Source organism: Bos javanicus, chromosome 7 (genome assembly GCF_032452875.1).
Source record: "Bos javanicus breed banteng chromosome 7, ARS-OSU_banteng_1.0, whole genome shotgun sequence".
Taxonomy (NCBI): Eukaryota; Metazoa; Chordata; class Mammalia; order Artiodactyla; family Bovidae; genus Bos; species Bos javanicus.
Window position 1 is genome coordinate 48,939,998 of NC_083874.1, and position 27,048 is coordinate 48,967,045.

A 27,048-nucleotide genomic window follows, 5' to 3' on the forward strand; every position below is an offset into this window, starting at 1 on the left:
TTGGGAATATACCCTGGAAAAGGGAAAGGCTATCCACTCCAGTATTCTGGCTTGGAGAATTCCATGGACTGTAGAGCCCATGGGGTCTCCAAGAGTCGGACACGACTGAGCGACTTTCACTTTCACCTCTCTCACTTTCACCTACCTCATAGAATTCCAATGAGGACTAAACAAGTTAATACATTGTAAAGGCATTTACACAGTGCCTTCTCAGCATACAATAAACAAAATAAATGCCTATTATCTTAATTTTGCACATAATCTTTTATTAGCATTATAATTTTGTTGTGTGTGAGCACATATTCAAAATGCATGCATACACAAGTATAGATCTTATAACTTGGTATTTCTCCTAAACTATTAAGAAAATTTGGTACTAGTATAGTGGAAAGCTCCTGAAAAGAGCTCAACAATATCGATTTGTGACCCTAGACTTCTACGCTATGATTTCTGCTCCCCTTCACCAGGCCTTTTTTTAATACTGAAAATAAGATACTCTTCTGACATTTTTTAGTACTCCAATGGTAGTAGGCAGGAGCCCCAAATTTATCTGTCCATAACCCCCTCTCCCTCTGTTTGACAGCATGACCTTTAACATACCAATGAACCAATGTTCCACAGACTATACTTTAAATCAAACAAACTCTCCAGTTACTCTCTGTTGTTGTTTAGCCGCTAAGCCATGTCTGACTCTCTTGTGACCCATGGACTGTAGCCCACCAGGCTCCTCTGTCCATGGGATTTTCCAGGCAAGAATACTGGAGTGGGTTGCCAAGTCCTCCTCCACAGATCTTCCCGACCCGGGGATCAAACCCACATCTCCTGCATTGCAGGCAGATTTTTTTATCACTGAGCCACCAGGGAAGCCTTCCAGTTACTACCAGGAGTGGTTAAATCGACCCTGTTTACCACCAGAATGAAAATAAGAGGTTAAAAGAAAAAATTCAGAGGATACGTACTTTCTATAACAAGAATTTTATATTAAGTACATTCAGTAGCATAAACTTTGTAAAACACTGATTACAACCTCAAGTTTAAATCTTAAACCTAGGAGAATGAATCTGAATAAAGCTCCTGCTGCTACTGCTAAGTCGCTTCAGTTGTGTCCAACTCTGTGCAACCCCACAGACGGCAGCCCACCAGGCTCCCTTGTCCCTGGGATTCTCCAGGCAAAAACACTGGAGTGGGTTGCCATTTCCTTCTCCAATCAAAATCATTTATAGGAAAGGGAGTGGGGAGGAGAGGAGGTTGGTATAACATAAAAGCAAAACCAAGAAAAACTGGGGAGGGCAGCTACTAGAATTTCTAAGCCAGCTCTGTTTGAAGGGAGAAAGACTCTAATATTGAGACCATGAGGTGTACTCTGTTGTCAAGAGGGGTGCACATCAAGATTCATCACTAAAAGTTCACCTCAAGCAATCTACCTCTGCACTCTTTCAGCAAACTTCATCTGATAAATGATCTTGGGTGCCAAGTGCCTTGACCAGGACTGCCCTAGGCAATGCGTTTTGTATACTGTGTCATTTTAATGGACATAATCACAGTCACATGGCTACTGAAGGGATTCACTGGAAGAATGCACAATCAGAAACTGGCATAATAAGCTAAGAGTTTAATACATGCAACTACTAAGATACAAGACCAAGATTCAAACTCAGGTATATCAAACACACTCATCTTGCTAACTGATTCCAATATAAGTGAACAGATCACATTCAAGTTTTTTTAGTTTTATTATTGTGACTCAGGCACTTATGTTGTGCTGATAAAAACATTTTTCTTAACTGCAAACTTGTTGACTCAGGGCAGCAGATTACCTAGACATCATTATGCCTCTATCTCAATTATTTTATTTCAGTGATTCTAAAGGCTAGCCTGGGCAAAAACCACAGCTCAAGATTACTTTGATATCTTCTGGAAGACACCTCTCGACACGTTTTTCTTTGAGTCTTTTCAGAATAAGTTCAAGTGTTGCTTCCTTAGATGGCTTCTTCTCCTTGTGAATGACCTTGGAGTCATCTTCATTCTCTTCATCTTCATGGTCTAGAGAAGAGCCAAAGCTTTTTGGAAGAGTGTTACTACGTGGACGTGTCTGAGGTACAAATTCTCCATCAGAAGTTTTGTGTTTTGCATCTACATTTTAAAATCAAGAGGATAAATCAGTACCACCGATTTTAGCTAAAATTCAACTAAATCAAAAGAGACGCAAGACATACAAGAGGAAAGTATACATCGACAACACACAGGCTCAGGTATTTCAAGATCACATGAAATATTTAAATTATATATATACCAGGAGAACTGTATGATTTTTCTTTCAACCAATATTCATACAATGCCTACTAGAGTAAGATGCTCTGATGAGCGTAACAGCAGTAAACAAACAGACATGGTCTCTGTTGTCATATACTCAGGAAGTAAAAAATAAAAACTAAGTAATTAGATTCATAAAATAATTTCAGTGAGTGCTAAGTGCTATAAAGAAGATAAAACAGAATGATGTCACAATGTTAAAGAGACATGCTTTTTGAAAGAGCAACTCCTTTGGATGGAACTGATAAAGAAGGCCTTTCTGAGATGGTGACATCCTAGCTGAACATGGAATAAAAAGGGACTAACCTAGTATAGAAGATTTAAGGGAAGAACATTTCTGCTCAGTTGAGGCAACAGCCAAGCCAATGTTCTTAAACCATGACATATTTTAAAAAACAGAAAATAAGGAAAAGTGATAAAATGGGGGGAAAGGGCAGAGTATAAAAAGCCTTGAAAGCCAGCAAAGGGTTTGAACTTTGTTCTAAGTGGAAAAGGAAGCCCACTGAAGAGCTATAAATAAGACAGTACATAGTTTTTTAATAAAAAATAATTCTGGATGCAGAAAATGCACTTACTGTAGGACAGTAAGAGTGAAAGAAAACTGGGAAATTAGGAGGCTAATAATTTAATAACACTCATTAGTAATACATTAAAAGTAGTGATTTTCATTTATGGTTAGAAACTGGTGTTAAATGAGAAAATTTTTTACAGAATTGTAAAGGAAAATTCTAAATAGGTAGGAGAACTTAATTAACCATAAGAATGTAAATAAACTCAAATGACAACAGGGACTCAGTCTTGTTCACCGCTACAACCTCAGATGTCTTCAAGTACTTGGTACTTATAGACATTAAAATTTTTGTTTTGTAAATTCAAATGAGTAAACCAAATGTGATACTCCATCTTATACATCCACACTTGGTACAGATAATTCTTTAAGTATTAACAATCATTAAAAAGCATATTCACTAAATACCCACAAAGTAAATGTATCTTAGCAACTGCTATACTGGGCTGACACCCAGTAACACAAGACCCAGTTTTTGATTCAACACAACTTATAATTTAGTCTTTGTAGTATAAATGATTGATGATTAGATATTCTCAATCTTAGATGAAATACCCATCAAAAATTCTTAATACCTACCCAAACTCAAAACTGCTTAATATTTGAAATACTCATACAAACTTCACAATACAATACCATCTAGAGCACCCATCAAAAGACTATTATTAATCAAAGAAGAGGAAAGACATTTGGAAGAATACAATATAGTATTTAAACTTTGATTATAACTAATAAAAAAAATAAGAGAACTTTTATTTTGCCAGTGTTCAAGATTTAAAGTTATCAAAAATTATAACTATAATGCTCAGATATTATTATAAAGAATATTTTAAAATGCAATTATATTGAAAAATGCCCATTTTATACCTTTAATTTGCTTTCGCAGTTTGGTGAGCTCTGTCATCCATTTTAATACCTTTGGATTGGCTGCTATATCACTGTAGGAGGGCTGAAAAATTAGAAAAACAGAATCACAGATTATGCACTCATCAACCCCTGTCTGTGCTAAGTCCCTCTCTAGGAATTGCCTTTGCCCACATGAGCTGCCTGGCCCAAGGTTACAAACCCCTCCTCCAGAGCAGCTCATATCCATGACTGGTTATATAGGATTAAAAAGGCCTGACTTCTTCATCTTAATTCAGTCAATCCTGAATCATATTAATTCAGCCATCCTAGTTGGAAACACTGTGGAATCAGGCTGAGGCCATGAATGCAACTATATCCCAGGTCTACATTCTCCTCTCAACCATGCTGCCTTACTCCTTACAGCTGCAATTCTCCCTAAACACTCCCTTGGAAATGGCATGCCCTGATATCTCTGTCGCAGCATGCTTCCCAGATAATCCAACCTACAACAACTCTACGACTATAAATCTACTCATAGACTCACACTGTTTCTTCATAAAGATAATGTTTTTAAGAAACCTGTTAATACCTCAGTAAAATTAATAAATGAGATCCTAAAAAAAATATAAGAAACAATCATTAAAATCTTTGTGGGTATGCAACGTGGGGTTTTTTGTTGTTGTTATTGTTGGGGTGTTTTTTTGAGTTTTTTTTGCAGCATGCAGTGTGGCATACAGGATCTTAGTCCCCTCACCAGGAATGGAACCCTCACCTCCTTACATGGAAGTGTGGAGTCTTAACCACTGGACCGCCAGGAAGTCCCAAAGGTTATTTTAATTTCTGCTCAAATAGTATTTGACAGTGTTCACAGCAGACAGTTCACTCAATCTTCATTTATCTTACTTTAAGTAGACAGGGCAAGATATTAAGTAAAGCTCTCTCAGAGGAGGGTCTAGCAACTGGCAGAAAGCAGATCTAACTAAACGTCTTCTGACTTCAAGTATAAGACTTTACCTACTTCACATGTTCTAACGATTAAATATCTCACCCCTTCACGCCCACCTCCCCTGGCTACCTGTGGTTTTTGAGGGAGCAGAAATAGCATTAATATAATTTGTCAATGTAAAGTATTTGCCTTAAAATTCAACAAGCTCTTTTCCAACAGAAATACAAAAATTCAGTGGTACAATGGCAAGAATACTAGTCCGGAATCAGAAGGCGGCGGCGGCTGCTGCTGCTGCGTCGCTTTAGTCTCTGTGCGACCCCATAGACGGCAGCCCACCAGGCTCCGCCATCCCTGGGATTCTCCAGGCAAGAATACTGGAGTGGGTTGCCATTTCCTTCTCCAATGCAGGAAAGTGAAAAGTGAAAGTGACGTCGCTCAGTCATGTCCAACTCCTCGAGACCCCATGGACTGCAGCCCACCAGGCTCCTCCATCCATGGGATTTTCCAGGCAAGAGTACTGGAGTTGGGTGACAAGGAACTATATAATCTCAGATCTATATAAGCGCTATTTTTCTGGACGTCTTAGATTAGTTCTCTCTCCCAGGTAAGAGATGGGAGAATGTCCTCTAAGTTCCAACAGATCTACTTTACAATGGGCAGTGTTACAAACTCACCTTGCCATTTCTTTCCCTTTCAAATTGTTCCTCAAATTGTCTGATTTTTTTCTGAAGTTTCTTGACTAATTGATATGGTGTTCTGTCCTCTCTTTTTTCATCTTTTGAACTAAAGGATGATCTTCGAATCCTGAATTAAAACAAGAGGTGAACACTGTAGTTAAATTTTCAAGTTATCAACACCATCTCTCCTATTACCCTGATAAAACATCACACTATTATCAAGAAGTAAATTTTTTAAGTGCAATTAAACCCCTAACACTGAAGGACAAATGGTAGAAAGAAACTTGAACTACGCTAGAGACCACAAAAAGCTAACACAGTAGCAATGAAAACAATCTGGAATTATTCAAAAGGCGCTTGGGCAAATGCAGATAAAACACAAAGACACCAAGCAGCTTAGAGCTCTTTTGGTGTCCAAACTGCAAAGGAAACGTTTTAACTTTCAGGATCAATTTCAGTCATGAATGAATAAATAAATACATCACGGAAAGATGTCTATTAGAGAGCAAACCTTAATAGACGCTCAAAGAACTCAATTTGGGGGCACTCAAAATAATAAACCACAAAAGCATGCTTCATGAAACTGGGAAGAAAGCTTTCAACTATAGGCCTAGAGGATTAAAATCTCTCAAAGGACCTGGGTATGTGATAGGATTCACTGCCCATAAAAACATAAACATTACTTACCTAGCAAAAGAAAGTGCTTTAGATGAGGAATCCAACATTTCTGGATCATGTAGGAAACGCTGGCTTTGCCCAAAATCTAAACTCCGATGTGATAACACTGGAGGACAGTCTTCTTCCAGGGGGTGATGATTCATTCTTCCAGCTTGTGGAGACAGCTGAGCTTCTCCAGACTCAGAGTCTTCCTGCCAAGACTTAAAAGCAGGAAATGGCTCTGGAAAACAAACATAAAGAATAGTACCATGGGTCTCTTGGTTCTGTATGAAAAAAAGTCACACAGTATCAGCTATATGTTCTTTAAACCATATCATTCTGTAGTGGTTCATATAATGTAATATTTATGGGCTCCTAGGATCTTCATACAGCCTACTATTGTTTAAAGTTGTCTGAGCTTCACTTTTTACTTCAGTCCTAATTTCACATAAGGAGTTACACTTTAAATTTCTGAACCCAGTCACAAAGCAAGAAGGGACACTGTCAAGCTCTTCAAAATTATACTAAATGCTATTTTTCCAGTAGGGAAAAGTCTTCATTTAGAAACAGTAAACATTTAACAGTCCTTAATTGGGAATTTAACTGAGCCAAATGCTGCCAGATGAATAAATTGTCCCTCACTGTCAAGTGACTATGTTAAGAAGTGGAAGCTATTCCCCATGCTATTCAGAATACTCAGCAAATGGCTCTTGGACTCCAACAAAAGAATTGTTAGATTTATAAACAAGCAGCTAATTCACCTGACAATACCAGGACTCTAACATTAAACAGAGGTGGTTATTTTCTGCTACAGGATTTCTGTGTATAATACATATTTTAATAATTAAACCCAAAAGTATTAACAACACAAAATTTAACAGCAGTACTCCTTCTTAAGTACATTTATTTTATTGGAGTTATCCTATAAGTTCTCATATGAAGCCATATTGAGGTATCTGATGTCTCTGCACAAATAAGGCTTGATTACATACAGAACACATACAGATAAACACACAACCCACAAATATACTCCAAATACATAATTATCTTCAAGTATCCCCCTTGATTTGGGGAGGGGATAGGGACTTTCCCATCTACACATTAACTTAATATATGACTATAGTGTAAATTTTGATGCTATGGCTTTTAATAGCAAAAATGAGTTAAATATTTTAGGATGCAAAAATTGGCTTGACAGTGTCAAAAAGCAAGAATGACTTTTTTTTTTTGCACAATACCTATGAACTGCTACTAATTTAGTTTAACTTTATGCATTAGCAATTTAAAGCATTACATTTTTTCAGGATAATAAGAACATAATCAACTTCGTTTTTTAAAGCCCAGATCTATCTGATAACTAAAAATTGGGTACATAGCGTGCAATCCCGTAATAAACCCAGCAATAAAGTGATTTTCAAAGCAACCCTTGTACCTGCTTCCCAGAAAATAAGTAACTGGTAATAAACATTTTATGAGAAATCTCCTGTTTTAAGAAAAAGAGGGAACTAACAAAAAACAGTATTTTCTGGGTATCATTTTTAACCCAGAACAGTTTTCCTAATATTTGGGGACAGCAGGAGAAGGGCTAATAAAAAGGCAAACAAAGTGAACCATAAAAAGGCAAAAAAGCTAAACTATGGTGAACCATACTTACCCTCCCCATCTCTCTGCAGATGCATTGTTTTGAAATCAATGAGGGGAAAAGTGATAGGGCATGACGCTAATAAAATGGAAAAAATGGCAAAAAATACTAAAGTGAACACACAGCACAGTCAGAACAAACCATACACATAACTAACACAAAGCCAAAGATACCAAAAACATTTCCCTAAAACCTGTTAGGCATTCTGCTCAAAAACTTTATTCAAAGAAATTACTACTAACCAAACTTTAAAAACAAACACAAACATACATTTCCATTTCAGCAAGCAAGGCAAAAAAATTAAAGTAGTGCTGTTCTATTAAAACTCAAACATAAAACTGAAGAAATGGAAACTTAATCAGGTACTGTGGAAGCTTTTCAGTATAAACAATTTGACAGAAAAATATTTCCCTTAGTTTGCTCTGCAAAAAGATTCTACTGTTATCTCATACAAGAGCCAGCAGGTAAGAATCTGAAGATGTCCACTTCCATTAAAAACCAAGACCTTTGGATGGCTACAAATGCATACTGGTGGCAGACATGTGCTACCCATTCACTAACTGCATTTTGCTGACTACCCTTGGAACAATACAAAAACCCAAGACCCATATACTTAGGAAGAATGAGATGGTCCTCCATTTGAAGTCACCCTACTTCTCTGTTAAGAGTCATTTCAAATGGGGTACATCTCTTTTTCCAAGGTATGCAGATCTAAAGTAATTTGGTTTCTTGAGGAAGACTATTATTTTAGAATATCCTAAACTCCCAGTTATGGAAAATCAGTCTCTGTATTGTGGGCACAAGTGGAAGGAGCAACATGGTCTGCTAACAGCCACTCTCCCAAGCACATGCAGAGTTCATGGCTGAGAAGTTCACTCAGGTGTCGACTGCTGTTGGCTCTCTGCAAGTCACTGACCCGTATTCCTGGAAAAGCCAGGAGGAGGTCTATGTGGACTTGTCACAGCTGTTGAGCCAGGTCAGCTCAGACACTGAAAATCAGGGATCAGGAGTACATAGTGACCTTCCCTTCCCTACCACAACAATTTGTAAAGAGTCAGTGGATTCCAACAAGGCAACAAAAGAGAGCCTAGCATCAGGCTCTCTTTAGGGAAGCCCTCAGAAAGCTGAAGCTGGACAGAGAATGTCCTATCTCCTCAGACAATGGAAAACAAATGGTCTTCTATGCTTAAAACTTAAGATCAGGACCCTCAGGCCAAGGACTATAAAGGGCTATTTATCTGCATCCTCCAAAAAGCAACAGCATTAAATACTCTGTCAGAAGCCCAGCTTCATCTTTCAGAGACTCCTTTCCTAACTTTCAGCTCAAAGGATGCTCTGATGACCACCACTCCTTCTCAGTAACTACGCCAGGATGAGTAACTTAAAGGGACATTTGATCTTCATTGCCACCAGAATGCTAATATATCCCTAACCTTGGGGGAGCATCTTCATAAATCCCAAACATCCTGAATAACCCAGAACAAAGTAAATGGAAGATAACTTCCTGATTTAGTCTAAGTTATGACACATAATACACCGCTGGGCATGCCAAACATCTAGACCAAAAAGGGAGGAGGAGTAGGGATTGAAAGACAGCAGTAAAGGTTGGCAGAATGACTTGGCTGGGGCTTTTAAAATATTGGCTATACCTTAAAAATAAATAAAAATGCTCCAACTGTGATCAGGTGTGCAGACTTGAGGTGGCAAAAGGAGCACATGATATTGGCATTGCAATTCCTCATATGTCATTGGCTAACTTGCCAAAGGTGAGATTACGAAGGGATCTTCATTCAAGTGAACAAATATGTAACTTTAAGATTTCTGAGTGGTCTCCTTATCTCTTTACATAGGACAGGATATGATCCAGAAGCCCCCCTGGATCCAAATATGCTTCTTATTTCTACTTCTCAACTGCAACATTTTACTTCAAAGTTTACAAATACACAGCAAAGTTTTTAGAGAATTTTACAAAGGACATCCATATACCAATCCCCTAGATTCTACTACTAACATTTCACTATACTTGCTTCATAACATTTCCATTCCATTAACCATCTTGTTTTCTTCATGGATTTCAAAGTAAACAGTAGATATTCATATACTCCTCCATAAACCCTTCTGCATGCTGATCATTCACTGAAGTTTGGTATTTATTTATAGTTTTTGCTCCTTTTGATTAAAAAAAAAAACTTACATACAATGAAATGAAGGTCTTAAATACACATCTGTGAGTTTTAACCCATGTGGTTTTGCCTTTTAAGTTAAAATTAAAATTACTCTCCTTTGTAAAACTTGTTAGGACCCTGCTCCCATACCTTCAAAACCTAACAGAGATACAGGGACATAGTACAATATTTGCTTACAAATACCTCTGAAGATAATTTCTTTTTAAATGTATTTCTGATGATTATAAAGAAAAGGTAGCTGTATTCTAGGCTCTCTATTTAAAGTGGTGAGATCCCTAAACCCTAGCATACTGGACTTTCAAAAACTGGGAGATAGCACCTGATTTGGTTTAACAATTAACAACAGCCTACCCTTGATTTTATTTTCTTTATATTTTAACATCCATCCTCAGAGCTAATGGATAAGAATTAATTCAAATGAGATAACTGCCCCATAATTTCATTAGCGCATTTGAGTAAAAATAGTCACTCACCCTTACATGAATCAAATAAAAACGAATAAGGTTGCTCAGAAAAGGGCAGTAATCTCATTACTGCCTTGGGTAATTTCAGTTACAAATAACATCATCAGGAAAATAATGTGTGTGGGTAAAATTACCTTCCCATTTATCACCATCAGAAACATTCTTCAGATCTAAATGTGGAATTTGGACACATGCTGCTTCCCCTTGAACACCAACACTTTGACTTCCTGGCACTTCTGATTCAGTGTTGGCATTCAAATCACATATCTTGCTACTAGAATCCTGTATTTTAAAATAAAGAATACATTTCACAAACAAGAAGCTTTCCATGCCCTATTTAAAAACAACCAGCTTATGTTCTTGCGTGGTCCTCATGAGTTTACCGTGCCTACATAGGCAACTGTCCCAGTCCCACCATTCAAGACAAAGTTTGGATCCCAAACTGAGGAAATTGTTCTTGCAATCAAAAGTGGCAAATTAGAAAACAAAAGCAAAAACAAACCAAAAGTGGCAAATCAAGTTGCTGCTTGATTGTAAAACAACTGGTAAGAGTATTTGCATTTAAATCTCCTTTAAACCTATTAAACACAAGAGTCAAAGGCCAGATACCATAACTGGTAGGTTAAACCTAGTCAAACTTCAAAGAACCATAAAGAAAAGTAATTCTTACCAGAATCAAGTGTGACAATTTATCACTGTCAAATGACAAATATTCTTTCCTAAAAATCAAGTAAAGTTATTAGTCTTTTAAGAATAAATTGGTTACTATCACTGCATATTTCTTATCTAGATTCCTCTCTTCCTCATACAGTTAGCATTTACAGTGTGAGAAAAGAAAACGACACCTGCACATATGTCCATTCTTTGGAGCCCTATATCTGAAAAACACACACTACTGAAAATATCCAGAGAATCAGTTCATGTTCAGAAAAATTAAGTACATTCACCACTCCCTTACACATCTACTCCCCAAAATGAAAAACACTTTAAAAGGAAAAATATAATTCACAATAAATAAAAAACAAAAGAAATGAATATATAATGGAAAAGATTCTATAAAATAAGTAATAGTTTTAACCAATTTACTTCATTTTTCCATATTCTGGGACATCTTTTTCCATTTAAAGATTTTTTTTTAAAGTATAGCTATGTCTTAAATTTTAAATCTGATGGTATTCTATTACAATCAAAACAAAGTTACTACTTCTAAACCTCTCCTTCTTCAAAACATAATGGTAACAACATAAAAAGGAAATTTTATAAAATTTCAATTCATTTATTTCCCTATAAAAACTAATCCCTATGTAGAACAAGTGTTAAAGCAAGCTGTCACAAATCATCTCTACCTACTTGACCTCAACAGAATATCTAGTATCACAGTAAGTTATCAATATGCTGACTGTAGGAATGTTCTCCTCCCCAAAGACACTGTGATAATGCAATCTACAGTGATACTCATAGGTGCTGCTCCTCCCCTGCCATAAAAGTGTGCACTCAGAAGACAGGTCTTTATCTAAATGTGGCAAGTCAGCTCCTCATATATATATAATTACCTTGTCTGCTAAACATGAAAAACAAACTAAATTCCCTGGCAAGCAAAGGCTCTCTTTTGCTTAGAGTGGGAACAAATGAGGGAATGAGTTAAATTCTAGCCTAACAGATTAAAAGACCTAATCATCTAAATTTTAGAAACATGAGGGTTAAACAAGCAAAATGTAATCTACCTAACCAAGAAAATCTTTTGGTCTAAAAAGCAGCTTGCTAATCTACACGTAAGTTGAAGAGGAAAGAGCTTTCTCGATAAAGCTTGAGTCCTCACTAGTTGGATCCTTATTGTTCTATCAAATCCAGATGTCATCATTTTGGGGATGCCTGTTAATGCTGTTAATCTTTTATCTTCAGCCCACAGTTCCAATATTCCCTGGGCTGGAAGAGAATCATTCCTGCCTCCTGAAAGGAAGCACAAGGAGCTGCTATAAGCAGGCAATCTGTGGACCTTCAGTGTAGGGGGATGCTTCAGAGATACAGCTCCAAAGAATTTACTTGCCCTAAGAGAACAGGTTTTCTACTCACAATTAAGAGAGATAACAACATTAATGCAAGTTTACCCTTGCCAACAGGCTACCACCAAATCAGTAACGTTGTATGGGATTTCTCGGTATTAACAGTCTAATCTGCAACTTCATTACTGATGTTTTCAGAAGATCAAACCGTCATTCTTAAGAAAATTATCCACATTTTTTAGCAATGTCTTAACAAATCATAAAAAGAGTAATGATATCCAAAACTTTAAAACATTCTAGAAAGCTTCTGTTCAAAGGGACTCTATCAAGTATCTATGGTGACTAAGGATTCGTTCAGTCGTGTCCGACTCTTTGCAACCCTGTGGACTGTAGCCCACCAGGCTCCTCCGTCCATGGGATTCTCCAGGCAAGAGTACTGGAGTGGGTTGCCATTTTCGTAAAAGACTTATTGCCTAGGGAATGCCCCCTTCCATTACTGTAAGCCAAGGACATAAACAAGCACTAACTGCGTCAGACTGTACTAGGACACACAGAGGAACTGGAATAGGAGTAAAAAATCCCTATATGTTTGTCCAGGCAAATATGTTACAATCTTTCAGTTAGCTGTAGACAGTTCCAAGACTTCTGAATTAACTCACTGAAGCATGTATTCAGAGTATCAATAAACTCCCAAACTGTTCTACAAATCAAGTGAAAAGTTTGAAGTGTTTCCAAGAAGGCAGTGTTCTAATTTCTGAATGTTTTCCAATTTATAACACCTGTCTTAACCTGTATCTACTCTGAATATTTATGGACATTTAATATGCCTTATGCTGCTGCTGCTGCTCAGTAGCTCAGTCATATCTGACTCTCTGTGACGCCATGGACTGTAACCCACCAGGCTCCTCTGTCCACGGGATTTCCCAGGCAAGAATACTGGAGTGGGTTGCCATTTCCTTCTCCGGGGATCTTCCCAACCCAGGGGTCCAAACTGAGTATCCTGCTTTGGCAGGTGGATTCTTTACCACTGAGCCGTCTGGGAAGCTCTAATATGCTTTATACTTATCATCAAAATAAGATGTTTGGTTTTGTTTGCTCACCTAAAATATATGTTGTAACAGAAAGCTTCATCTAAAAAATTCACCCCAGAATCTGTAAAGAACTCCAATTTTCAAAATGAATAGTTAATTAGCAACAACAAGAAAAAATGCTTACCTCTCAAGACAGTCATCTTCACCATCACCATGGTCACTGCATGGCTCTAACAATATACCTACACACTGACAAAAAGAACACCACTTATTAAGGAGTTCCCATCCCCTTAAAGTTGAGAAGTTTCCAATCCAAATTAGGATATTAGATTATAAGTTAGTCAAATGCCCCTCTTTTAACTACTACTTAAAATAGTCTGCAGGTATTAATGTCCTTTTTTAGAGAGTAATTGACCTTCCTCAAAATTTGAGTTGTGTGTATGGGGGTGCATGTGTATAAAATGAGGACCCTGTTTTTTTTACTACCCTACTGGGCAAGAACTACTGCTACTACTACCACATTCTTTTTCCTTCCTTAGAATTTTCTCCTCTAAAAATGATGGTCAGCTACTTCTCTTTCTCGTCAGCAATGAACATACAAGTTGGTTAACTTCCTAACAGGTAGCAGAGGAGTCACACAGTTCACCAGATCCCTTTATGACATATATTTGAAATAACAACTCTGAAACTCAAATGCACATGAGAATGCTCCCTAATTTTCCAATGGGCTCTGAGATACCATTCCATGCCTACTCCTCCCTAAAATAAATACCTATCAAGTCTAATACAAATGTCCTGTGCATACTTCAAACTATGTAAACCTTTTAGTGTTTTTGATGATCACCTCAGAAATCAAGATTTGATCTTCCTAGATTAAGAAACTACTACTTGTGCAGTTTTGTTTAATGTGAAAGACAGTCTGTAAAAAGTTATTAAAATACTCTCTTTTTGAATGTATCTCTGTGAAGCTAACTAGCCTCATGCACTTGAAACAAAAGAATCTATAGCAACAGAGAGAATGCAGAAGCACATATGGGAATCCAGCTGACTTCTAAGTCAGACAGTAGCAAGATCGCTAAGTATGTATAACAATGCCATGCCTCAAAATAACTTCTTTTAAAAATAGCTGCTTTTTATTAAGAAAAAAAAAGCAATCTTATTTATGTCACCTTAAGTGAGTTTATTATGTTAAGTGAATTAATAAATATTTTAATTGCTCAGTTTTAATTTCTAATATACTAAATACTAATAGACATACCTAGGTACACAAAAGTTTTTTGGGACCCTCAATAATTTAGAGTTATAGAGTATAAAGAGGTCCTTGGGACCCAAAGTGTATAGAACCACTGATCTAAAAATCAGACTTCAACAACCTCCATGCTCTGGAATATAGCTTTACATTCTTAAATATGAGGGTTTTGGGAACCGTGAAAAACCATTATACAGATTCAATATTTAAAACGAGCCTTTTTGCTTTACTCCACCAAATTCAAGTCCCAGTTCTTTCCTTCTGATGGAAAATAAGACAGTAACAATCACTTATGTGCCTATCTTATGGTTGTTGTCAGAGAATCAAAAGAAAGAGCTTATAAGAAAAACTGTAAAGCTCTATTATAAAGCATACTATTACATGACCAACCCTAACTTAACCTATAATTCTTTTTACTATGAAATAACTGAAATAAAATATGATCACTGATATAACTAATATCCACATATCCTCCACCCAGATTTAGGCAACATAATTCTTAAATAGTGAAAAGTATTAAACAAGATCTCAATTAGGGATAATATAAAAAAATGTAGTGACAACAGCAAAAGCTGACAGCCCAGCAGTGGAAAAGACAGATGAAATTCAGAGTCGAGTGCAGAACTGTGCTCTACACAATATCTCAGGACAAAGAAAAATAAAAGTTATTAGTCATGTTAGAATACAGCCAGTCTTCATTTAACATACAGGAAATATGCAATACTTTCCTTAGAAACTAAAATATACTTCATCACTTAGAAAAATTTTACTTTCTCAGAATTCATTCCAGATAAAATATTCAATCCTTTATACACAAGAAGAAAAAAGCTCTTTTTTCTAAAATATCAGATGACAAAGCAGCCTGTGCTGTCTTCCCTCCCTTCTCCACAAACATCAGAGTCCTCATAAAGGACATCTAAGGCACGCTGGTCTCAATTCAGGAAAGCTAGAGCCCTTTGGTGAAAAAAGGTGGTGGCAATGGCAGCAACAGTGGGAGCAGCAGCTACAGCACAATCATATTGCCAAGGTATTAGGGGCTGTCAGGACTTCCTGACAGGAGCTAATTAAAGACCAGTAATTTCCTTGGTCTCCATCCATTCCTTAGCCATCCACAACGATACTTCCACATGGCTTAGTCGCTCATCCTTCCATCTCCGCTGACCTAGTTTTGCTCAAGTACGGCAGCTACTTCTTTTAGATAAGCTAACTATCCCTGCTTTATTCTACACATTTCATCTGCTTATAAGAAAACTTACTAAAGCATTTTCAACCACCAGATGGCAGAAATAAAGCTACAGAACTTTAGAATCTAAAAATTTGGATTACCCAGAAAAACTTAAAACTGTAGTCTCCAACTTGATTTTATAGTTCAACAGATATAAAAACACATTGGAGCAAAAATCTGCTGTGTGTTAAGCAGAAAAAAACTTTTTAATTAACAACAACTTTCCATTTAAATGAGTGCCAACTCATTATATTTTTCTGTCAGTTAGATTAAATGTGAAAGGTATGTGCTCAGTCATGTCCAATTTTTTGCAACCCCATGGACTGTAACCCGCCAGGCTCTTCTGCCCATAGAATTTCCCCGGCAAGAGTACTGGAGGGGGTTGCCATTTCCTACTCCAGGGGATCTTCCCGACTCAGAGACCAAACCTGTGTCTCTTATGTCTCCTGCAGTGACAGGCAGATTCTTTACCACTGCGCCACCTGGGAAGCCCCATCAGTTAGGTTATGAAGACTTAAAAAAAATGTTTTAATCGAGGTATAGTTTATATACAATATTATATAAGTTTCATATATATAGCACAATGATCCACAATTTTTAAAGGTTTTATAAAAATACATTAAATATTCTTCAATCTAGCCCAATTTCTTTCACTGAATTAATGTGGGCAAAACTGATGAGGTCTCCACAGCAGATGAATCATCAACAAAATGAAAAAATAACCTACAGAATGGGAGAAAATACTTGCAAAATCATGTATTTGGATAAGGAGTTAATCTCCAAAATATAAACAGAACTCATAAAACTCAATAGCAAAAAATAAATAATACAATTAAAAAATGGGCAGAACATCTAAATAGACATTTTCCCAAAAACGAAGTACAGATGGCCAACAAGTAAATGAAAAGGTGCTCAACATCACTATCAGGAAAATGCAAATCAAACCCACAGTGAGATACTACCTCACATCCATTAGAATGGCTATCACCAAAAAGACAACACAAAGTAAGTGCCAGTGAGGATGTGGATAAAAAGGAACCCTCGTGTTTTGGAGATGGAAATGTAATTGGTACAGCCACTAAGGAAAATGGTATGGAGGCTCCTCAAAGAATCAAAAATAGAACTACCATGCTTACTAGCAATTCCATTTCCGGATGTTTATGTGAAGCAAAGAAAAATGCTGCCTCAAAAAGACAGGTGCACCTCCATGTTTACTGCAGGATTATTTACAATAGTCAAGATACAGAAACAACCTAAGTGTCCCTCAATAGATAAACAGCTGAATAATTTTCTGTGTGGGTGTGTATACATGTAACACACACACAATGCAATATTATTCTGCCATTAAAAAAAAAAAACCCAGCATCCCCACTTGCAATAACATGGACGGACCTTGAAGGCATTATGACTAAGTGAAATAAGTTAGACAAAGACAAATACCATATGATCTCACTTTTATGTGGAATTTTAAGATAAAGTCAAACATCTATATAGAAAACATATCTGGTGGTTGCCAGAGGTGAGGGTTGGTAGTGGGGAAAATGGGTGAAGGTAATCAAAAGGTACAAACTTTCTAGATAAAAAATAAATAAGATATAGAACTATAATATACATCATCATAACTATAGTTAATAATACTATATTGCATATCTGAAAGCTACTGAGAGTAGATCTTAAAAGACTCATCACAAGAAAACAAATTTAACTGTGTGGTAATAGATACTAATAACTAGACTTGTGATCATTTCACAATATATACAGGTACTCAATGTTATGCACTTGAAACTAACGTAATATGTCAACTATACCTCAATTTTTTTAATTTTAAAAGAGAGACTGTTTTAAAAAGAGAGACTGATTTAAAAAACAACACATTATTGAATGGTTGTTGCCTGTAAGAGGTATTGAATATTTCTGTTTAAAAAAAGAAAGTGGAGTCTCATAACAATTCAAGTCAAACTGATAGCTATTTCTTCCTCTTGGTTGTCTGCTAGAGCTTCCCAAATACTTCTGGCCTTCACTTCTGAAAGGAGGTACTTAAATTCCAGCAATTTCTCAGGGTTCAGAAGATATAAATAGGGTTTAGAAGATATAAATAATTGCAAATTTGGCAAGGTGCCAGCCATGAAGGTCTGCTAATCCGGAAATGAACTGCTTTTATGAGAAATCTGGGCTTCCCCAGTGGCTCACCAGTAAAGAATCTGCCTATACTGTGGGAGCCACAGATGTGGGTTCAATCCCTGGGTCAGGAACATCCTCTGCACAGAGACCCACTCCAGTATTCCTGCCTGGAAAATCCCATGGACAGAGGAGCCTGGTAGGCTACACTCCACAGGGTCACAAAGAGTCGGACATGACTGAAGCATCTTGGCATGGCACGATATGAGAAATTTACTGATAACATCAGATATTTTGATATGAACTCAAATCAGGCTACTGATTTACCGACACTTTCCACCCTCAAACAGTACAAATTACTATAGAACTTGTTATAACTAAAAACTTAAGAGATCAATCTCATCATATCAATATAAAAATCCTTAAGATTTCCTAAGACCTGATATTTTATATCTGATAAGAGACTTACTCAAAATAATAAAGAACTTTTAAAACTCAGTAAACAACTCAATCAAAAAATGAACAAGAGACCTGAACTCAGCCAAGATATTCAGATGGCAAAATAAGCATATTTTCAGAAAAGATGCTGAACCCTATGTCATGAGGGAATTGTAAACTGTATCAACGAGATAACACTAGATACCTATTAGCATGGCCAAAATCCCAAACACTGGCAAGGATCATTCACAGTTGATGAAGGAAAGAGAAACAGCCAAATTTATGCAAATTTATGCAAGCATTTAGTTTATAATAAAATTTATGCAAGCATTTAGCTTATAATAAAGGTATAGAATTTTTTTTTTAAACCTTGCCATGCAGCTTGTTTAAGCATGTTAAGATGCTTATAAAATGTTTATAAGATGTTTATCAGGGATTCCCTGGTGGTCTAGTGGTCCCTGGTGGTCCAGATAAAATCCCTGCTCCAGGAAGAGGCCACATGCTTCAGGGCAACTGAGCCCATGAGCCCAAGCTCTAGAGCCTGAGAGCCACAACTACTGAGCCCACACATGGAAACTACTGGAGCCTGTGCGCCCTAGAATCCATGCTCTGCAGCAAGAGAAGCCACCACAAGGAGAAGCCTACACACCACAACTGGAGAGCAGTCCCCACTTGGTAACTAGAGAAAAGCCTGCACAGCAACAAAGACCCAGTACAGCCAAAATAAACAAATAAATGAGTCTTTAAAAAAAAAAAAAGATGTTTTAAGATATTAAGATGTTTAATTAAGATGTTAAGATATTCAAGATTGCCAGGAGAAATATCAACAACCTCAGATATAGAGATACCACTCTAATGGCAGAATGTGGTCTCTTGATGAAAGTGAGAGGAGAGTGAAAAAGCTGGCTTAAAACTCAACATTGAAAAAGAGAAGATCACGGCATTCGGTCCCATTGCTTCATGGCAAATAGATGGAGGAAAAGTAGAAATGGTGACATTTCATTTTCTTCAGCTTCAAAATCACTGTAGATGGTGACTGCAGCCACAAAATTAAAAGACACTTGCTCCTTTGAAGGAAAGGTATGACAAACCTAGACAGCGTATTAAAAAGCAGAGATACCACTTTGCCAATAAAGATCCATATAGTCAAAGCAATGATTTTTCCAGTAGTCATATATAGATGTGAGAGGTGGACAATAAAGAAGGCTGAGCGCTGAAGAATTGATACTTTTGAATTGTGGTGTTGGAAAGGACTCTTGAGAGTTCTGTGGACTTCAAGGAGATCAAACCAGTCAATCCTAAAGGAAATCAACCCTGAATACTCATTGGAAGGACTGATGCTGAAGGTGAAGCTCTAATACTTCGGCCACCTGATATGAAGAGCCAACTCATTTGAAAAGACCCTGATGCTGGGAAAAGATTGAGAGCAAGAAGAGAAGAGGGCAACAGAGGATGAGATGATTGAATGGCATCACTGACTCAATGGACGTGAGTTTGAGCAAACTCAGGGAGACAGTGAAGGACAGGGAAGCCTGGCGTGCTGCAGTCCACAGGGTTGCAAAGAGTTGGACACAACTTAGCGACTGAACAACAAAGATATTCAACGCCGAGCAGAGCTTCTAGGTATAGGAATCTAAAGTTAAGAGAGAGATCTGGACTAGAGTATAAACTTGGGAGCCTTGAGCTGAGAGATGGTATTTAAAACCATTAGACTAAATGAGATTACCACTGGAGTAATGAAAATTAGTGACTTGAGAAAACTGGGCCCTGGGCCATATTAAATTTCAGAACACAAAAAGCAATCAGCAAAGAGATACAACAGCCAGTCAAGGAGGGAAAAAAACAACAGAGGAGTGAGATATCCTGAAAGCTAAGTGAAGAAAGTGTATCAGTGGAGCAAAGAGACAAGAACAGAATCAATAACCATGAACAGATGAAAAAAGATTAATATGCCAGTGAAAGAAAGTAAGAATATTAGTTACATACGAGTCCAATAAAACTAAGTCCAGGAGCAGCTTAAATTCTGTGAAATGTTTTCCAGTTCATAAAATAGGTTTGTACTTTTACTTCTTTGTATCTTTATAACAAACCTCTAGAGTGGGTATTACCTCCCACTTATATAAAGAAAAACAAAAAACAAAAATTCAGAAAAGTTAGGTAACTAGTCAGAGTTATACTGCTATTAAGAGGGAAAGCCTAAACACAAATCTTTGATTCGTTACAATATGTATGTTAGCATATGATTTAGAATGAAAACATGCTGAAGAAAATTTCCTCATCCATTAAGTATCTTATTTTAAAAAGTGTTAACAAAACTTTGAAACACGTCTTAGAAAAATGCTTTGTACACTCACTGAAATTATTTTTTAAATGTTATTACTAAAAAATGTTGACAGTGAAAATAATTTACTTCTTAAATGATGTTCATGGGCTTTCCATAATTATGAAAAGAGTCCATGTTCTTCAGAAAATATCTGGGACATACATGGCTTTTAAAAAGAACAAAATTCAACCATAAAACCAACAATCACCTCAGCTGACACTGTAATTTGTTTCCTTCCAGAAAAGTATTTAAAAATAAGGTATTCTGCATCTACTTCTCTGTTCAATGATGGTTCCTGATCTCCACTGAAACAATGTATGTTCTTGGGACTTGGAATCAAGACAAACACATGTATCAGCAAAGAAAGTGAACTAAGGCTTCTGGTACCAAAGGAACACATAAAGCAATCAGAATTGTAATCTAGTACATACATGGGTTCCCACCACCTGGGCTGCGGTCTGTTAGGATCCTGGCCTGTGAGGATCAGCCCACAGCAGAGGTCAGAGGCAGGCAGGCAAGCGAGCAATACTTCATCTGCCACTGCTCTCATTACCACCGGAACCAGCGCCCCCCACCAAATCCATGGAAAAACTGTCTTCCATGAAACTAGCCCCTAGTGCCAAGAAGGTGGGGGACTGTTGATCTAGTACACTTAACACAGAGATTTTTAAGTCTCTACATTTCTTACCTGGTTATTTTCTTCATCCTCAAATACAAAATCTTGCTGCATAACTTCATTGTCTAAATTAGTGCTAGCCACAGGTTCTGAACAGTCTCTGTTATGTTCACTGGCATTAATAATACCATCAGCAATATCAACCCTAGTAATGAAGATTAAAAAGTCAGATCAAGCCACATGTTGAATATGTAACGCCTTTAAAATAAATAAATAAAAGTAACAATCTGAAACTTTTTCTCATAGTAGAAAACATATCTTTTTCATAAAGATCCAGATTATTTAGCATGTCAAGTTAGATTATAAAGGATTCAAAGTTTATTTCTGTCCCTCCATGGGATGTTGTAAGGACCTTAATTTATTATCCACTTTGAATATTTTCACAGCAAATGAATGGCTTTAAAAATAATTTATGTGTCAAAACAGTGATCTCCCTTACAAATGCACATGCTAAATCATAGTAACGACCTGTTTGCAGATTAAAACCCAAGTCTAGCACTGGGCAACAGTGTTTAACACCTTTTCAAGTACAACAGGAATAGCTTCCTACTGCAGATTTTTTCATCTTACATAATTTAGAATATGTAAAACACTGCAGGTTGTTTATAAAGATGATACCCCAACCAGACAATATGAGAATTCTACCATGAGAATATGAGTTATTTCTATAATAATATCTGAGCATAGACATAGGTTTTCAGGATCTCTAGCTAAGCCAAAAGGGCAAACTCCAAGAAATCTGCTTATATTATATCCTTTGAAACATTTTTCTCTTTCTACCATTTGGATACTGCTTCTTTCCTTCATATTCAACTCAAATACTTCCTACAGATCCACCTGTATAGTTCAAATAATGCCTTCAAAGCACACAAATCGGGGCCATCACATCACTGCACAGGCTGGCGGTGATGCCATCCACGCAGATCATATGGCACACCTGCAGTTGTACAATCCGGTATTCCATAAACATAGTCCCAGCATTGGTATTTATAGCTATTAATTTCTCAGTTTCATTCCACATGTGATAGCTAGTCTGGTGTATTTGACATATTTGGCCTTTAAAAATCTAATTCTTAACACAAAAACAAAATCTTACCTAGTCATCTATTTTTTTTTTTTTTTTGGCCTTCCTATGAATTCTCCAAATTTGGGTACGTCTTTCTTAAGATCATGATCTATGCTGCTCTATAGATTTGTCCCCAAAACAAAAACTGACCAATGCAAACTATAAAAATCATCTGTAGACTCAGAAGAAAGCACCTCTAGGGCTGAGGTAACAGGAAAGGATATGAAGCTTTCGTCACCTAAAGATAACAAGTCAGATGAAGAGTGGAGTAACATCACACACCACACAGTACATGGGGTACTTTTAACTTGCACAAATCCAATTATTAACAGCTAACCTAAAACAACAGAGGGTAGGGAAGGCAAAGCCTGGAGACAGGAAAACAAGTTAAATAGCAAAGGATGATTCCATTCACCAATTCATTCAATGACCATGTGCACTAGGAGTGATGTCAATCTGCTGTCCCAGTACCTATCTATCTGGAAAACTACATGCCATGGTGTGACCATCTGGAAAACAGAATATAGGTCTACTCTTTTTAAAGTTATTTTTCACATAACATAGATCCTAAAGGTAATTATATAAGCCCGCTACTTCATCTGGTGTTCACAGACTTTGCTGGACTCAATGTCTACTATCTTAACAGAAGACTTATGAGATTTTTAATGTGAAGAAGTATATACAATTTATAAGCAAGTATATACAAAGTCACTTTTCACACTGACTTTCAGAAATGGTCAAGTAAGATCAGACACTATCATTAAAGAAAAAACTTTTTTAAAAGGTGAAACAATTTTATAATTCAATAAAAAATAGTCAAATGTTTTAAAAGTTTCTTACTGGTTATTAGATCCTTCCCCATCACAATTAACACTTCCTGCTTCATTATTACACACGAGACTTTGCTGCTGTAAGTTCTTAAGATCATGATCTATGCTGCTCTGCAGATCAAAAAGGTGCTGTTCCACAGCTGCTCTAATTGTTCTTTCTAAAATGCTATAAAACAGAACACATTTTAGTGAGAAGCAGTCACCCTAACTAGGTTATTTGGTCACATAAACACAAACTTTAAAATGTACAACCAGTTTAAAAAAATATACAATGGTATTCAAATGAATAGGCTAGAGTGGAAAAAGAAATACAGAAAAGGAATACATGATAATTGCTTAAATTTTAAAATGAAATTTGCCCAGACATTACACAAATCAATCATGTCAATACTACTACTGACGCAGGAATGATCACTTGTCCCAGTAATTCATTCCTCCCTACAACATAACAAAGCCATTTAAAAAGACTTCTCAGGGAATTCCCCAGTGGTCCAGTGGTTAGGACTCTGCATTTCCACTGCAGGGGGCACAGGTTCAATCCCTGGTTGGAGAACTAAGATGCCACATGCCATGCACCATAGCCAGTATTAATAAAGCAGCCATTTGTGGGGGGAGTGGGTGGGGCATGGAACCTTTACTAGAAAAAAAAGCTCTATTGGCATTGTTCAGTCATTTCAGAAGATTAAAAAAAAAATCATCTGAAAAAAAGTTCATCTTTGTGTATCAGTGCAATGCATTCCTTCTTCATTTGTTCTGACTAAAGTACATAAAATACTAACCAGTTTCACTACCTTATGTACAATCTTTCCTCTAAAGTAAGTATTTACAATAAATACATGCTTTTAATTTCTACAGCTTATTAATATTTTTAAAAGCTTTTTAAGCTGTCTTCTATAAGTATACTACTTACTCTGCAGAGGCTGGTAACATGCTGATGGGTGATGTATGGGCACTGTAATCAAAGAAAAAAATTAGCTGTAAAATTTTCAATACTAAATGACTACAAAATGTGGTAAAAACTCCACATTTACACTACCTTGATACACCCAGGAGAGTGTGCACTAAGTTTTACTTTTCTAATTTTCCAAAGAAACTCTCACAGAAGACCCTTAAAATACGTATTGTCTGTGTGTGTTGGTTCATTTGTGTTGGGGGGGGGTGGGGGTGGAGGGGAGGGGCATGCAACTACTTCACCTGGTGCTTACCTGGAAAAACACTGACCTATTCTAAGCCTGAAGGAAAAAAAAAACTGACTTCTGGGCCAAACAAAAGTATTCACCTAGGACAGTATGGAGGTCTCAATGCTGGCCTGTGCTCCGTGCCAAAAGTAATAGTACACACTACTACTCAGAGGATATTCTCAAGCTACAGAATGAAAAGGCAAATTAGAAACAAAAATTCAGGCCACATCATTCACTGTGCTGGTAACATTTTCCTTAGCAAATTTTATACCACAGTATCTACTGATACCTATAAAAACCTAGATAATAGACTCATTTTTACCACAGCTATCAAACATACAACTTAAAACCCACAATGAGATATATATATACTACTAAAATACTGAAAATTAAAGTGTAGATAAGGATGTGAAGCAAATAGAACATTCACATAATGCTGATGGGAATGTAAAATGTTTCAACCACCCTGGAAGCCAGTTGGGCAGCCTTCTTATAAAACCTACTATGTACACAATAACCCAAAACCTATGGACTCAGTAAAAGCAGTGCTAAGGGAAGGTTCATAGCAATACAGGCATACCTCAAGAAACAAGACAAAAGTCAAATAAATAACCTAACTCTACACCTAAAGCAACTAGAAAGGGAAGAAATGAAGAACCCCACAGTTAGTAGAAGGAAAGAAATCATAAAAATTAGGGCAGGAATAAATGAAAAAGAAACAAAGGAGACCATAGCAAAAATCAACAAAGCTAAAAGCTGGTTGATAAATAAAATAAACAAAACATTAGCCAGACTCATCAAGAAAAAAAGGGAGAAGAATCAAATCAACAATATTAGAAATGAAAATGGAGAAATCACAACAGACAACACAGAAATACAAAGGATCATAAGAGATTACTATCAGCAACTATATGCCAATAAAATGGACAACCTGGACGAAATGGACAAATTCTTAGAAAAGTATAACTTTCCAAAACTGAACCAGGAATACATAGAAAATCTTAACAGACCCATCACAAGCACAGAAATTGAAACTGTAATCAGGAATCTTCCAGCAAACAAAAGCCCAGGACCAGACAGCTTCACAGCTGAATTCTACCAAAAATTTAAAGAAGAGCTAACATCTATCCTACTCAAACTCTTCCAGAAAATTGCAGAGGAAGGTAAACTTCCAAACTCATTCTATGAGGCCACCTTCACCCTAATACCAACACCAGACAAAGATGCCACAAAAAAAGAAAACTACAAGCCAATATCACTGATGAACATAGATGCAAAAAATCCTTAACAAAATTCTAGCAAACAGAATCCAACAACATATTAAAAAGATCATACATCATGACCAAGTGGGCTTTACGCCAGGGATGCAAGAATTCTTTAATATCCGCAAACTGATCAACGTGATGCACCACATTAACAAATTGAAAGATAAAAACTGTATCATTACCTCAATAGATGCAGAGAAAGCCTTTGACAAAATTCAACATCCATTTATGATAAAAAACCTCCAGAAAGCAGGAACAGAAGGAATATATCTCAACATAATAAAAGCCATATATGATAAACCCACAGAAAACACTATCCTCAAAGGCGAAAAACTGAAAGCATTTCCCCTAAAGTCAAGAACAAGACAAGGGTGCCCACTGTCACGGCTACTATTCAACATAGTTCTGGAAGTTTTAGCCACAGAAATCACAGAAGAAAAAGAAATAAAAGGAATCCAGATTGGAAAAGAAGAAGAAGTATAAAACTCACTGTTTACAGATGACAAGATCCTCTACATAGAAAATCCTAAGACTCCACCAGAAAATTACTAGAGCTAGTCAATGAATATAGTAAAGTTGCAGGACATAAAATTAACACACAGAAATCCCTTGCATTCCTATGCACTAACAATGAGAAAACAGAAACAGAAACTAAGGAAACAATTCCATTCACCATTGCAATGAAAAGAATAAAAGACTTAGGAATAAACCTACCTAAACAAAAGACCTATATATAGAAAACTATAAAACACTGATGAAAGAAATCAAAAAGGACACAAATAGATGGAGAAATATACCATGTTCATGGATCAGAAGAATCAATATAGTGAAAATGAGTATACTACCCAAAGCAATCTATAGATTCAATGCAATCCCTGTCAAGCTACCAATGGTATTTTTCACAGAACTAGAACAAATAATTTCACAATTTGTATGGAAATACAAAAAAACATCGAATAGCCAAAGCAATCTTGAGAAAGAAGAATGGAACTGGAGGAATCAACCTACCTGACTTCAGACTATACTACAAAGCTACAGTCATCAAGACAGTATGGTACTGGCACAAAGACAGAAATATAGATCAATGGAACAAAATACAAAGCCCAGAGATAAACCCAAACACCTATGGACACCTTATCTTTGACAAAAGAGGCAAGAATATACAATGGAGAAAAGAGAATCTCTTTAACAAGTGGTGCTGGGAAAAATGGTCAACCACTTGTAAAAGAATGAAACTGGAACACTTTCTAACACCATACACAAAAATAAACTCAAAATGGATTAAAGATCTAAACCTAAGACCAGAAACTATAAAACTCCTAGAGGAAAACATAAGCAAAACAC

General features: G+C 36.6%; 1 protein-coding gene and 1 non-coding gene across 16 annotated transcripts in view; one reads left to right on the forward strand and one right to left on the reverse strand.

Moving 5' to 3' along the window:
- Nucleotides 1-27,048, reverse strand: part of FAM13B (family with sequence similarity 13 member B) — a 98,218-nt gene that overhangs the window by 8,644 nt on the left and 62,526 nt on the right. For 7 of the 15 annotated variants that reach the window (XM_061423591.1, XM_061423586.1, XM_061423596.1 and 4 more), the window contains 10 exons: nt 24,169-24,210; nt 23,269-23,424; nt 21,375-21,507; nt 13,518-13,582; nt 10,970-11,018; nt 10,434-10,581; nt 6,038-6,248; nt 5,348-5,477; nt 3,749-3,830; nt 1,904-2,133 (listed from right to left, as the gene is read on the reverse strand). In XM_061423591.1, coding sequence (XP_061279575.1) covers nt 1,904-2,133; nt 3,749-3,830; nt 5,348-5,477; nt 6,038-6,248; nt 10,434-10,581; nt 10,970-11,018; nt 13,518-13,582; nt 21,375-21,507; nt 23,269-23,424; nt 24,169-24,210 — 1,246 coding nt within the window. Of the gene's footprint in view, nt 1-1,903; nt 2,134-3,748; nt 3,831-5,347; nt 5,478-6,037; nt 6,249-7,661; nt 7,728-10,433; nt 10,582-10,969; nt 11,019-13,517; nt 13,583-21,374; nt 21,508-23,268; nt 23,425-24,168; nt 24,211-27,048 lie in introns of all 15 variants that reach the window. The other 8 variants (XM_061423582.1, XM_061423588.1, XM_061423589.1 and 5 more) reach the window with 4 other exon arrangements.
- Nucleotides 23,739-23,811, forward strand: TRNAG-UCC (transfer RNA glycine (anticodon UCC)). The gene has a single exon. It is a non-coding gene; the product is annotated as a tRNA-Gly (tRNA).